Source organism: Protopterus annectens, chromosome 4.part0 (genome assembly GCF_019279795.1).
Source record: "Protopterus annectens isolate FY-2018-M chromosome 4.part0, PAN1.0, whole genome shotgun sequence".
In the NCBI taxonomy this organism is placed as follows: Eukaryota; Metazoa; Chordata; order Ceratodontiformes; family Protopteridae; genus Protopterus; species Protopterus annectens.
In genome coordinates, this window is record NC_056733.1 from 1583556543 (window position 1) to 1583568963 (window position 12421).

Here is a 12421-nt window from a genome sequence, read left to right on the forward strand (position 1 = left end):
TCTTAGAGGAGTACCAACCAAAGACATTCTAGAAGCTGCTATTTGGAGTTCAGTTCACACCTTTACAAAGCATTATCATTTGCCTCTGTACTCTAAATCCAGGACAGGCTTTGCCACTGCAGTTCTGCAGGGCCTTATAGCCGCTCCTAATCCTGTTTAGCTCCAGCCACCATAGCTTTGGGATTCTACCCAAATGTAATGACTGCAACAGTGAAACATGAAGAACCTAGTACAGTTGTGTACACTTACCATAAATGTAGATGTTCAAGTGTATTCACTTTTTTTGCTCCCCATTTGGGGGCACCTGACATCTGGGGCAAGAAAAACTGATTAAAATGGCATCGGCTGCATGTTTTATACCCCTGACGTCATGGAAGAGGAGACAGCAACCGATGCAGGACCCAAGACTTTGTTATTCAGGCCGACTGAGGGCAAACTGCCAACAGATTACCCAAATGTAATGACTGCAACAGTAAATACACTCGAACATCTATATTTATGGTAAGTGTACACAGCTGTACTTTCTCTGCACTGCCCTTTGGCTTATCTACTGTGCCCAGGGTATTCACAAATATTGATCGGTGTTAATTTTTTTTTATTTTGTTTATATTATAATGAGTATTTTTACACGTTTTTCCTGCTGATGAATTTTTTTTATCTTGCAAACGGGATGCAGAACAAAAGTCTTTAGGAAGGACATGCTGGCAATGCAGCATCAGCTCTCAAGTGCAGTAACTGAGTCATCTGTACCTGTGCTATTCCACATAGTGCTGTCACAGTGAAGTCAGTGATGTCATGAATCATACACAGGATATACATTTTATGTAACTGTATGGTAATCCAATGTTCAACAATTAGTTCCAACACTAGATTTAGAGATCGTATAAAACCCTGGGTTTGCTGGTGTAGTATGTTGAAAAGTATCTTTTTTTTTTTTCATTTGTTCTTCTGAGTCTTCTGTTTTGTGTTTGTTTTGTGCTTCCCAGTACAGTCTCCTGTCTCAAGTGTTGCTTTTCAGAATCTGTTTGTTTATTACTTTTGCAGATGAAAATGGAAAAGACCAGGGAGTGAATGTAAGGCAGAAAGTTAAGGAAATGGTAGAGTTTATCCAAGATGATGACCGGCTCCGAGAAGAGAGAAAGAAAGCAAAAAAGAATAAAGACAAATACATTGGGGTATCTTCTGAAACTCAAGGGGGTTACAGATACAGTAAGTACCGAGACCAGTGAACTATGTTTTGCATCTTGTAAAGAAGAGAGAAAGATTCACGCTAAACACAATATTTCTGCAAATAGAAGCTGATGGCAGGCAGAGATGCAGTGCGTTTTAGTGTAACTTTTTTTTTCTTTTTTGTTTCCTGCAGAAGTCTTTGTTTCTTCTCATTTCATTTTCCTGTTAAGTTTCCTTGTCTGTACCATACATTTGATACATGTTTCTATTTATTTTGATTACATTTTGATAACTAGATAGCTGCACAAGATACAAACTGTGTTGTTAACACATGGTATGTGAAGATTAAAATAGTCTCTCAGCCATTGTACAAGACATGTATTACACAGGATGAAAAATATACAAGAGGTATTGATATTATGTTAACAGCATGCAGTCCATCAAGGCTATTTAGCTATTGCAAGTTTAACTCAGTTGAGTCGCTATGTAGGTCATATGTCAGCACACCATAGAATGATTAATGGTGCAACAAGGAAGAGCAGATAAGTGTTATACCAATAGGAATGCTTCTAAGATCGGGAATGTGTATTAAAATAATACATATGGTTATTACAGATTAGACATTCAGGAAGAGGTATGGTCAGGTGAGAGTAAGCAAGCACGTATAAGAGTTTTGTATGGAGCTTCAGATTATAGTGGGATGGCTGGAATGAGTTGCATCAGGGACACTCTAGCATCAAAACTGGGTGCTTTGTATGAGACACATTCTTTAGCTGATCAGACAGGCAGGCAGTTTTCTGTGCAGCTCCTACCATGCATTATAAATGTCTCCCCGCAAAAAAATAAATAAAAGAAATAAAGGAGGAAATGAAGTTACTGTGTTAAAAAAATCTGTAATATTCTCTATCAAGATTAAAAAAATGAGAGTGAATTCCCACAACATGAATTGCGACGCAGTGATGCAGCGATTAACATCATCACCTCACAGCAAAAGATCCTCCGGTCCATTTCTCGGATAGGGTGCCTTCTGTGCAGAGTCTGCATGTTCTCCCTGCATTCACGTGGGTTTGCTGTGGGTACTGGTTTCCTTCCACATTCCAAAGACATGCGTCTGAAGCATTTCTTCCCATGCTTCCACTGAAAATAGGCTGTGATGTTCTTCGTGTTTCACTGTTGCAGTCATTACATTTGGGTTATCTGCTTGCAGGTAACCCTCAGTCGGCCTGATTAACAAAGTCTTGAGTCCTACGTAGGTTGCTGTCCCTTCTTCCATGACGTCAGGTCGTCGGGGAATAAAACATGCAGCCGACGCCATTACATCAGCCTTTCTTGCCGTGCGGTGCCCGAAGCAGAAGCAGTTTGCAGGTGCAGGTCGGCCGACTCCTGAAATTTTCGTTTTCGAGTGTCAGAACCAAAGTCTTCAACTAAAGCTAAGTACCCCGTTGGGGAAACTTTTTCTTGCTCCTTACCGATGTCAGTAAAAGTTAATAATTGCATTACTTGTGGAAAGCAAATACCTCATAAAGATTTTCATTCGTACTGTATTCCTTGCCTAGGCCCTGACCAAGACATACCTTGCTGTCAGTTTTGTGTTTTATTTAATCAGCGCACTATCCGTCGTCGGTATATTTTCACCTCTAAATATTTCGGTTCTCAGTTTAATTATCCAGAAATGTCGTTGGTTAGCCATCTGACTACCAGGAGTCCAAAAAAGTGCAAAGATAAAGACAGAGACGGGCTGCCAAGGTCTAAAACTGGACGATGCTTCTCCTAAGCCAGTCATCAGTTTGCCAGTACTCAGCGAGGTGCTTTCGCAGCTCCTGATAACCACTACTTCTGATTCGCAGGCCTCTACTGAGACCCATTCGGAGTCTGGTATGCCGCGAGATGCTTCAACTGTGGAACCCGTGGATGTCTCTACCTTGGATGGGTCCAGAGCCGCTGTGTGTGCACTGGCTTCTGAGGGTACATTCAGGCCTACGGACTTGCATATTAAACCGACGCCTCCTTCTTCACGTAGGCCTAAATCTCGAACCATGCCTAAAAAACTGACACCCAGGCCACAAGCTCAGGCCTCTATGCCTAAAAACAAATGATCAGAATGGCTGAAGATTTAATAATTCTAATCGGGGGTAGCCAAACCCCCTTTCTAAGAGGCCTAGGACTGAAGTTGTTTATGAATCTTCTGACCAGGATTCGTTTCTTTTGATTCTTCTGATGATCTGGATTTACCCTTATCTACTTATGAGGATTCTGATACAGAGGATTCCATTCCCTCTGCTTCCCCTCCAGAGGATTTTTCTTTTGGGGAAACCTTGCATACTCTAAGGGAGCATTTCCACTGGGAAAGTCAGGATTTTTCTGATTCAAAAAAGAGGCTTAGGGATTTCTTACTCCCACCTCAACATAGGCCTTTAGCTGTTCCTCCTGTACTAGACATTGTTGATGATTCTTTTTCGGAATCTAGTTTGGCCCCTGATTCCTTGCTTCCTGCTCCCAGAAAACCTGACAGATACTACATGATCCCTGAGTCACACAAGTTCCTTTTTAAAAATCCTATTGCGGATCCAGAGACTGTTTCACAGAGGCCCAAGGGCATTAAGGCTTCTACTGCTAAAAATCCTACCCCTTCTGATAGATACTCCAGGGCGCTGGATAGATTGGGTAAGAAGGTTTACACTTTTGCAACCCTGGCCATTAGGGCTTTAAACTGCCAGTTTCATATGTTAAAGTATCAGCAACATGTTATTGGATTGCTTAAATAGAAAATGATGTTGATTCCTGACTGTGTGGAAAATAAAGAATTACAGGATTTAATGCACTCTGCTGAACAAGTTAGAAAACATACTTTGCAATGTGGTTTTGATTCATTAGAGGCCTCTTGCAGGGCTGCTGTTACTGGGTCTGTGCTCAGAAGGCATGCTTGGGTAAAGGAGCAATCCTTGCCTGATCATGTTAAAGCTAAATTGTTGGATGCTCCCTTAAGTCAGGCCCGCCTGTTCGGCAACAATGCTGAGGAAGTTCTTGAAATGATGGGAGCTAATGCTAAATCTATGCAAACTGATAAATATTTCTTACAAGTTCAGCCTCCTAGATTTAGTAGGCACTGGCCCTCTAAGAATTGGTCCTTTCCAGCCCCTTCCAGGTCTTCTCAAGCCAAACCCAGACACAGCAAAAGCCCCAGGTTTCAGTCCCAGGGGACACACAGGACTAAGCAGTGGGGGGCCTCCACTTTCAAATCTGTGAGTAATAAGACTCCCCCCTATGGTAAACTGTCTCACTGACTTTCGTTTAAAATTTCCAAGCACTTATCAACTGACTGCCCCTTTGAGGGGAAAGATTGCTCTTCATGCAAAGAACTGGGAACTCATTACCCTGAACAAATGGGTTTTAAATATAGTGTCCCAGGGATGCAGATTTCACTTCCACACATTGCCAACACCAAGCGGATGGCCAGACCTACCCCCAAATCAGTGGGCAGAGGCCCAAAAACAAGTACTTTCTCTCTTAAGCATGGGGCCTATTCAACTGGTACCGGAAGAGGAAAAGGGACAAGGTTTCTACTCAAGACTTTTCCTGGTACCCAGAAAAGACAATTCATGGCATCCTATCCTGGATCTGTCTACTCTAAACACCTTTTTGGAAATTCCAAAATTCAAGATGCTGACTCTTCACCAATTACTTCCTATGCTAGGCAAAGATGCCTGGTTGGCAACACTAGATTTAAAGGAAGCATGCCTGCACATCCCAATCAGGGAATCTTGCAGAAGATACCTACGCTTCAAAGCAGGCTATATGCACTATCAGTTCTCTGCACTGCCCTTTGGCTTATCTACTGTGCCCAGGGTATTCACAAAGTGCCTAGCTCCAGTTATTGCATTTTGCAGGCAAAGAAATATTCAAATATACTCATACATGGACGATTGTCTAATTCAGGCAGAAAACCAGGACATACTTTTGAATAATCTGGCCTTTGTACAAAGGGTTCTAACTTGTCTGGGGTACACCATAAATGAAAAGAAATCACATGCGGTACCCTGTCAACAAATTATATTCCTGAGAGCAAACTTGAATACAACTTCCAAGATGGCTTACCTCACACCAGAGAAACAAATTCATTTGACAACCTACTTCAAACAAGTGGCCACAAAAACCCTGCTATCTGCAAGACAAATACTGCAAGCCTTGGGGTTCATTGCCTCCTGCATTCTTCTAATTCTATATGCAAGACTGCATATGCGGAAACTACAGTGGTATCTAAAAAGCTTATGGCGTCATCATTCTCAGGATCTAGAAGCAATGATTCCTATCATACCTTGCCTACGCCTAGAATTCCTTTGGTGGGCAGAGGCCTGCCACCAAAACAAGGGACTACCTTTCACACCACCCTCTGCCACCTGAACCCTAACAAGAGACGCATCAGACTATACATGGGGGGGGGGGGGGGGCTCACCTGGCAGGGAAGTGCATTCAGGACAAATGGAACCCAAGTTAAATACACCTGCATGTCAGTCAAAAAGAAATGTTAGCTGTACAGAATGCTCTGACAGCCTTCAAGGACCACATTCTTCTAGGACAACTTATGGTAAAGACAGATAACACCACTGTTATGTGGTACATAAACAAGCAGGTGGGTACACATTCTTACACCCCTCTGCAGACTAGCCATGGCATTGTGGAACACAGCCTTGAGCTACCAAGTGCACCTACAAGCTCAGTTCCTGCCAGGAAAATTAAATACACTGGCAGACGGACTAAGCAGAAACCTCATGGACCCACACGAGTGGAAATTGGAATCCAGGATTTTCAACATGTTGACAAGCTAATGGGGGAGCCCAGATATAGACCTGTTTACCTCTCCCCAGAACTACCAATTGGACAAATTTTGCACAAGGACTCCCCACAAGCAAGCCTGGAAAGTGGATGCTCTGTCCTTCAGCTGGAAAAACCTATCAGTCTATGCCTTCCCCCCTCTGCCTCTGCTTTCCAAAGTACTACTAAAAATCTAACGGGACAAACCAAGGATGATTTTGATTGCTCCAGACTGGCCACGCCAACACTGGTACTCCCTCCTGCACAGTGTGTCATGGTTATCCCCATGGCACCTGCCTCAGACTCCTTCCCTGTTGTCTTAGCAGGAGAACCAGATTCTGCACCCTCAGGTTCTAACACTGAACCTTGCAGCCTAGCTAATTACATAATCTCTCCTCTACCATCCCTCAGTAAACCTGTGATGGATATCATTTTAGAAGCAAGGAGGCCTAGTACTAGAAAATCTTATGCTGAAAAATGGAAAAGATTCTGTGCCTGGAACCAATCTCAAGGGATGAGCACAACAGAACCCAATTTACCTTACATTTTACAATACTTAACTGAGATGCTTCACAAGGGCCTGTCTTTTTCCTCCATTAAAATCCACACCTCAGCCATTTCAGCTCATTATAGCACAGAACCTCCCATCTTCTCTCATCCACTACTCAAGCAGTTCCTCAGAGGGGCCAAAAATTTGAGACCACCCAGGAGAGCTCCAACCCCAGCCTGGGACCTTAACTTTGTTTTGGAGAAACTCACTCTACCTCCTTTCGAGCCAGCTGCTACTGCAGACTTAAAAGTTCTTTCTTGGAAAACAGCTTTCCTGTTAGCAATCACTTCAGCTAGAAGGGTATCTGAATTACAGGCCCCCTTATGGCAGTGGAGCCTTTCATCATCTTTCATGCGGACAGGGTGTCCCTCAGAACCAATCCATCCTTCATGCCCAAGGTGGTAATCCAGTGTGGCTCTTATTCAGTCTGTTCATTGCCAGCCTTCTTTCCAAATCCACAGAACAAAGGGGAACAGATGCTGCATTCTTTAGATGTGCACAGACAACTTAGATTCAACTTGGACAGGACTAAACCTAATAGGAAATCTGAACAATTGCTGGTGGCATTTGCTGCAGGGGCAGAGGGGAAGGCTGTTTCAAAGCAAACCATTTCTAAATGGATAGGCCATTGCATTCTTTTCTGCTATAAGCACCATGGAAAACCTATCCCCCAGGGGGTCAGACCTCACTCCACCAGAGCTGCATCTACCTCTACAGCCTTTCTCAGAGGTATCCCTACCAGGGACATCCTAGAAACTGCTACCTGGAGTTCTGTGCATACTTTCACCAAGCATTATCATTTGCCAGTTTTCTGTAAATCCAGAGCTGACTTTGCCACTGCAGTCTTGCAGGGCCTTATAGCTGGTCCTAATGCTATCTAAGTTCCTCCTCCCAACCATAGCTTTGGGAATCTACCCAAATGTAATGACTGCAGCAGTGAAACACGAAGAACATAGTACAGTTGTGTACACTTACCATAAATGTAGATGTTCGAGTGTATTCACTGTTGCAGTCCTGGTTACCCTCCCTCCAGCCCCCTAACTTCTTTTGGCTATACCTCAACTTTCCTTTACTATGCTTAAAAGCCTTTTTGGTGTATTTGCTTTTTTGTTGGAGGTATATCATTGTACTTTTATATTTAATTCCTCTCCATTAGGGGGGCACCTGACATCTGGGGCAAGAAAAACTGATGTAATGGCATCGGCTGCATGTTTTATACCCCTGACTACCTGGCGTCATGGAAGAAAGGACAGCATCCGACACAGGACCCAAGACTTTTTTAATCAGGCTGACTGAGGGCTACCTGCAAGCAGATAACCCAAATGTAATGACTGCAACAGTGAATACACTCGAACATCTACATTTATGTAAGTGTACACAACTGTACTTTCTAGTCAGACTTTCCTGGTCAACAAATGTTAAATAAATAAATAACCTGTCAGGCACAGCTCCGGAGTGGAAACTCTTGTATTCTACAGACTACAGCATATGTAGAATATATGTATGCTGTAGCATGAAATTGAGCATAAAAGTCGAGTAGTTTATCTCTACATGAAGACATGTTGTTGAGGAAGTCATAGAAGAGTCTTCTCTAGAGCATTCTTTTCTGCATTCATATAAGCATGACAGCCTATAACATATTCATAAGTCTGTTTTCCTGCCAGTTTTCATTTATGCTTCACTAAGTTCTGTTTAACAGTGAGGAATTAGTTACTCACATTTATGCTCAAAAACCTCTTCCTCTATTCTGTGGTAGTAGCCCTGCATGATTACTTTGTGAGCATTGTCATTTGTGCCGAAGTCTACTTTTATAAAAAGAAAGCAGGGTTCTGTATTTCACTGACTGCAAGGTGCATGACCCTAGAGTCAAGTATAAGGAAATGAAACAGGTCTCCCTTCATATGAAAATGCTGGAGCTTCAAATCTATATGCAAAGTGACATTTTATTGTAGCCATATCTTAACTACTGTTTACAGCATGCTGTTGTGATTGAACAGCATTTGATGAATGTGTGTTCGATAATGTGCTTGGCAGCTGTCATCTTCTGTCCTTTCACTGTACCAGCTTGTAGATCTTTGATTTCTCCTTGGAGTCTTCTGTAGCCAAACAAGCTAAACATACCATCTTAGTTGCTTAATTTCTGTTAGACATGTTAAATCCAGTCATTTAAAATATGTGCCTGTAGATGCTGTATAGGTGAAGATTGTCATCCGAAACCCACAGTCTTCTATATATAGACATAACTGATTCAGTGCTTTTTTTCAGTCCTTTACTCTTCATCTAGCTGAAACCTGAGAGGGATATTAAAAAGTGGTAAGGTTATCTTAGGCCTTCTGGACTACTTAGATTCAGTATTCTCCCACTTTAAGGTTTGGTAACATATTTCAAATGTATACCAACTCTACACAGTGGGCCACTATGTTTAATCCTGCCCATGTTTTAACCTTTCAACATTTGCAGTTTATTTATTTTAAGTGAGCGTTTTAGTTGGGAAGATTTCATTTTCAGTGGACACCCAAGGAGAAAAGCTCCAGGAAACTGCAGTGTAAACAATTCAAGTAAAACAGTTGATGATATGTGAACATTATATGAATTTCTGATTACTATGGATCACTGCAAATTGCAACAGTTCACAAGTGTTTTGTCCTGCATATATGCCTGTACGTTATCGTATGCTTGCTCACTGATCAAGCTAATGCTACTACTCTTTGTAACAGTTTCAGCACTTATCTTCATGGCATGCTCATTATATTATATTTTGTGCTTCAGTCTTGCAAACTGCTGTATAATTGTGTATGCATTATATATAAAAAAGTTGTTTCATTTTACTGTATTAAGAGTTGTATGAAGACTTCCCCCAGGGACTCCACTGAAGTTGTGACTTCTGGGCATTCTGTGTCAACAAATATAAATAGAGTAGTGAAGTAAGAAAGTCTCTGCTGCATATATGTTGGAGAATGAGTCATCAGATTCGAATCAAAGCAAGTTAAACTTGTTTGATAAAAGAACTACTGTGGTCTATGATGAGCTAGAATGTGGAATAGATAGGAACATGCTAGAAACGTTGAGGCAAGATGGAAGTGCGATGAAGGTTGTTGTGGAAGGATGAAAAGACAGCATAGGAAGGGACAGGAGAAGATTTAGGGAGACAAAAAGGAGAGGGAGACATGCAAGTAAGAATGAAGTAGAAAAGTATAAGGACAGGAAGGAGAGAAATTGTTGAAGAATGGAAAGAACATAAGGGTAGGAAGCAAAGGTAGGAAATTATTAGAAGAGCATGAGACAGGGATGTCTGTACAATATATAGGGATAAGCAGTAGTAAGTAGCAAAGAAATAGACGTTAACTAAGAGCTGGAGGCGGAGATGACAGCCCTGAGGTAAACATGATCATAACTGTAGATGTGGTACTGGACAGAAGAACCAGAATACCAAACAGATTTATAGGTAAGTACTAGGCTAGCTGTCCTTGCAGGCCATTTTAAGCCTAGCCAGTTTCCCTTTTTGTGCTTGAATTAACCAATTCCATTTGGTTAGAAACTGGCCTTACCCATCCCATGGTCAATAATATATTACCCCTAATGAGTATAACTGGGATCAGATCATAGATAGTTTGAGGGGACCCATGCATGGGATAAGCATTTAGGAGCTGTCTTTGACCAGTACTAGCACAGGGCTAGTCCTGAGGTACATTTTCTGTTTCCCATCCTTAGATCCAAGTGGCGCTTGAGTATGGACAGGGATTAACTTTGTTTTATGTGAATGGGGAGCCTATTTCTTAGCAGCAGTATCCTCTGCAAGCTCTACTTGCCTCTCCAAAGCATTATGTTTATGTTCCAGAAGAGGTTTAGATCCCTACACTGAGTATTTCTGATTTTTGCTGGTGTGCAGTAAATCCATCTATATTGGTTGGAGGATGCCTTGTATGGCAGACACTTGTCATCTCATAGCAGTCTGTAGGATAATAAGAATAGTGACAGAGCTCTGAGTCAGTCCATGTAGGATATGTTGTTTAGGTCGTATTTCCTTTCAGTAAGGTATCTCAATGGGCATTCCAGTTGTTCCATGTGTCGGAATAGACATATGCCAAAGGGAGGGGAGATATTATATTCAGTAATTGGCCTAATGAGGGCCGAGTAAAGGGAGACCCTGGCAACCCTAGATCTAGACACAGTCCCTCTGTTTATAACTGCACAGTATAGAAGGACTTTCTTACAACAATGGACATATTTGCCAAAAGTTAGGTCACTGTCCATATAAGCACCCAGGTCCCGTATATATGGGCCAACTCTTCAGGGTGTATTGTATTGATGTTCTTCGTGTTTCACTGTTGCAGTCATTTATTTGCCTGCAGGTAGCCTTTAGTCGCCCCGAATACCAGAGATTTGGTATTTCTGCGTCAGTTGCTGTCGCTTTAGGACTGACGTCAGGTCGTCATGGCTATAAAAACAGCCACCCGACGCCATTACATCAGTCTTTCTTGCCGAGGAGCCCGAAGCAGTTCACACGAGTGCCAGTCGGCCGCTACCTGAGTTTTCGTTTTTGAATTGAATCATCCTGAAGTCTTCTAAAGCCAAGTACCCCATTGGGGATCCTTTTTTCTTGCTCTAACCAATGTCAGAAAAAGTTAACAGTTGTCTAGCCTGTGGAAAGCAAACACCACACCGAGATTTTCATTCTTACTGCATCACCTGTTTAGTTTAGGCTCAGACCACGACGTTCCTCGCTGTCGGTTTTGTGCCTTGTTCAACGCCCGGTTCAGCCTTCTTGGACGATTTGTCGTTGCACCCTTATTGTCAGTAAATACTTTTGTTCTCAATCTCCGTATTCCGAAATGGGTTCAGTAAGCCATCCGACTACTGATATTCCGAAAAAACGTAAGGATAAAGACAAAGACAGACCGCACATGTGCAAAGCTGTCGATGACGCTTCCATTAAGCTAGTCGCCAGTACTCAGTGAGGCGCTTTCGCAGCCCCTGATGCCCACTTCAGTGGATTCACAGGCCTTTACCGAGACCCGTTCGGAGTCCAGTATGCCGCAAGACTCTTCTTCGACCGTGGAATCTGCTACCTTGGATGGGCTGGAGCTGCTGAGCAGGCACCGGCTTCTGAGGAAGTTCTTCACACTACCGATGTTCGACACAAACCGACTTCGGTTCTGTCTAAAACTACCGAGTTTTAAAGGCCAAGAGCACACGCTACGCCTAGAAAACCAATGACCAAAGCGCATGCACCTGCTCCCTTGCCACAACATAAAATGCTTAGAATGGCAGAAGACCTTATTATGCTGATTAGGGGAAGTCAGCCTTCCCCTGCTAAGAGGAAAAAAGATCAGTGCCCAGCAGCTTCAACAGACCAAGTCCAACGACTCTGAAGTTTCTGACTATGAAGACATGCCCTTTTCTGCTTATGAAGATTCCGTTGCAAAGGAATCCATTCCTTCTGCCTCTCCTCCAGAGGATTTTTCTTTTGGTGAAACCTTACATGCTTTAAGAGAGCATTTCCATTGGGAATTCCAAGACTATCCTCAGTCCAAAAAGAGACTCAGAGAATTTCTAGACTTGCCGCAACATAGGCCTTTAGCAATACCCCCAGTCCTGGAAGTTGTTGATGATGTCTTTATGGAATACAGCCTTACTCCTGATACTTTACCGCCTGCTCCTAGGAAACCAGACAGTACCCGACTCTCATAAATTCCTTTTCAAAAATCCTACTGCTGACCCAGAGATAATCTCCCAGGGACCTCAAGGTATCAAGGCAACTACAGCCAAGAATCCCACCCCTTCAGACAGGGATTCCAGATCTTTGGACAGATGGGGTGAGAAAGTATATACTTCTGCAACTCTCGCCATTAGGGTCTTGAATTGTCAGTTTCACATGCTGAAGTATCT

At 42.6% G+C, this 12421-nt stretch overlaps 1 protein-coding gene across 1 annotated transcript in view; it reads left to right on the forward strand.

The window, feature by feature from the left end:
• Positions 1-12421, forward strand: part of CLINT1 (clathrin interactor 1) — a 1421335-nt gene that overhangs the window by 599356 nt on the left and 809558 nt on the right. Inside the window, exon 5 of the mRNA XM_044069360.1 lies at positions 1045-1209. Within this exon, the coding sequence (XP_043925295.1) occupies positions 1045-1209 (165 nt within the window). The remainder of the gene's footprint in view (positions 1-1044; positions 1210-12421) is intronic.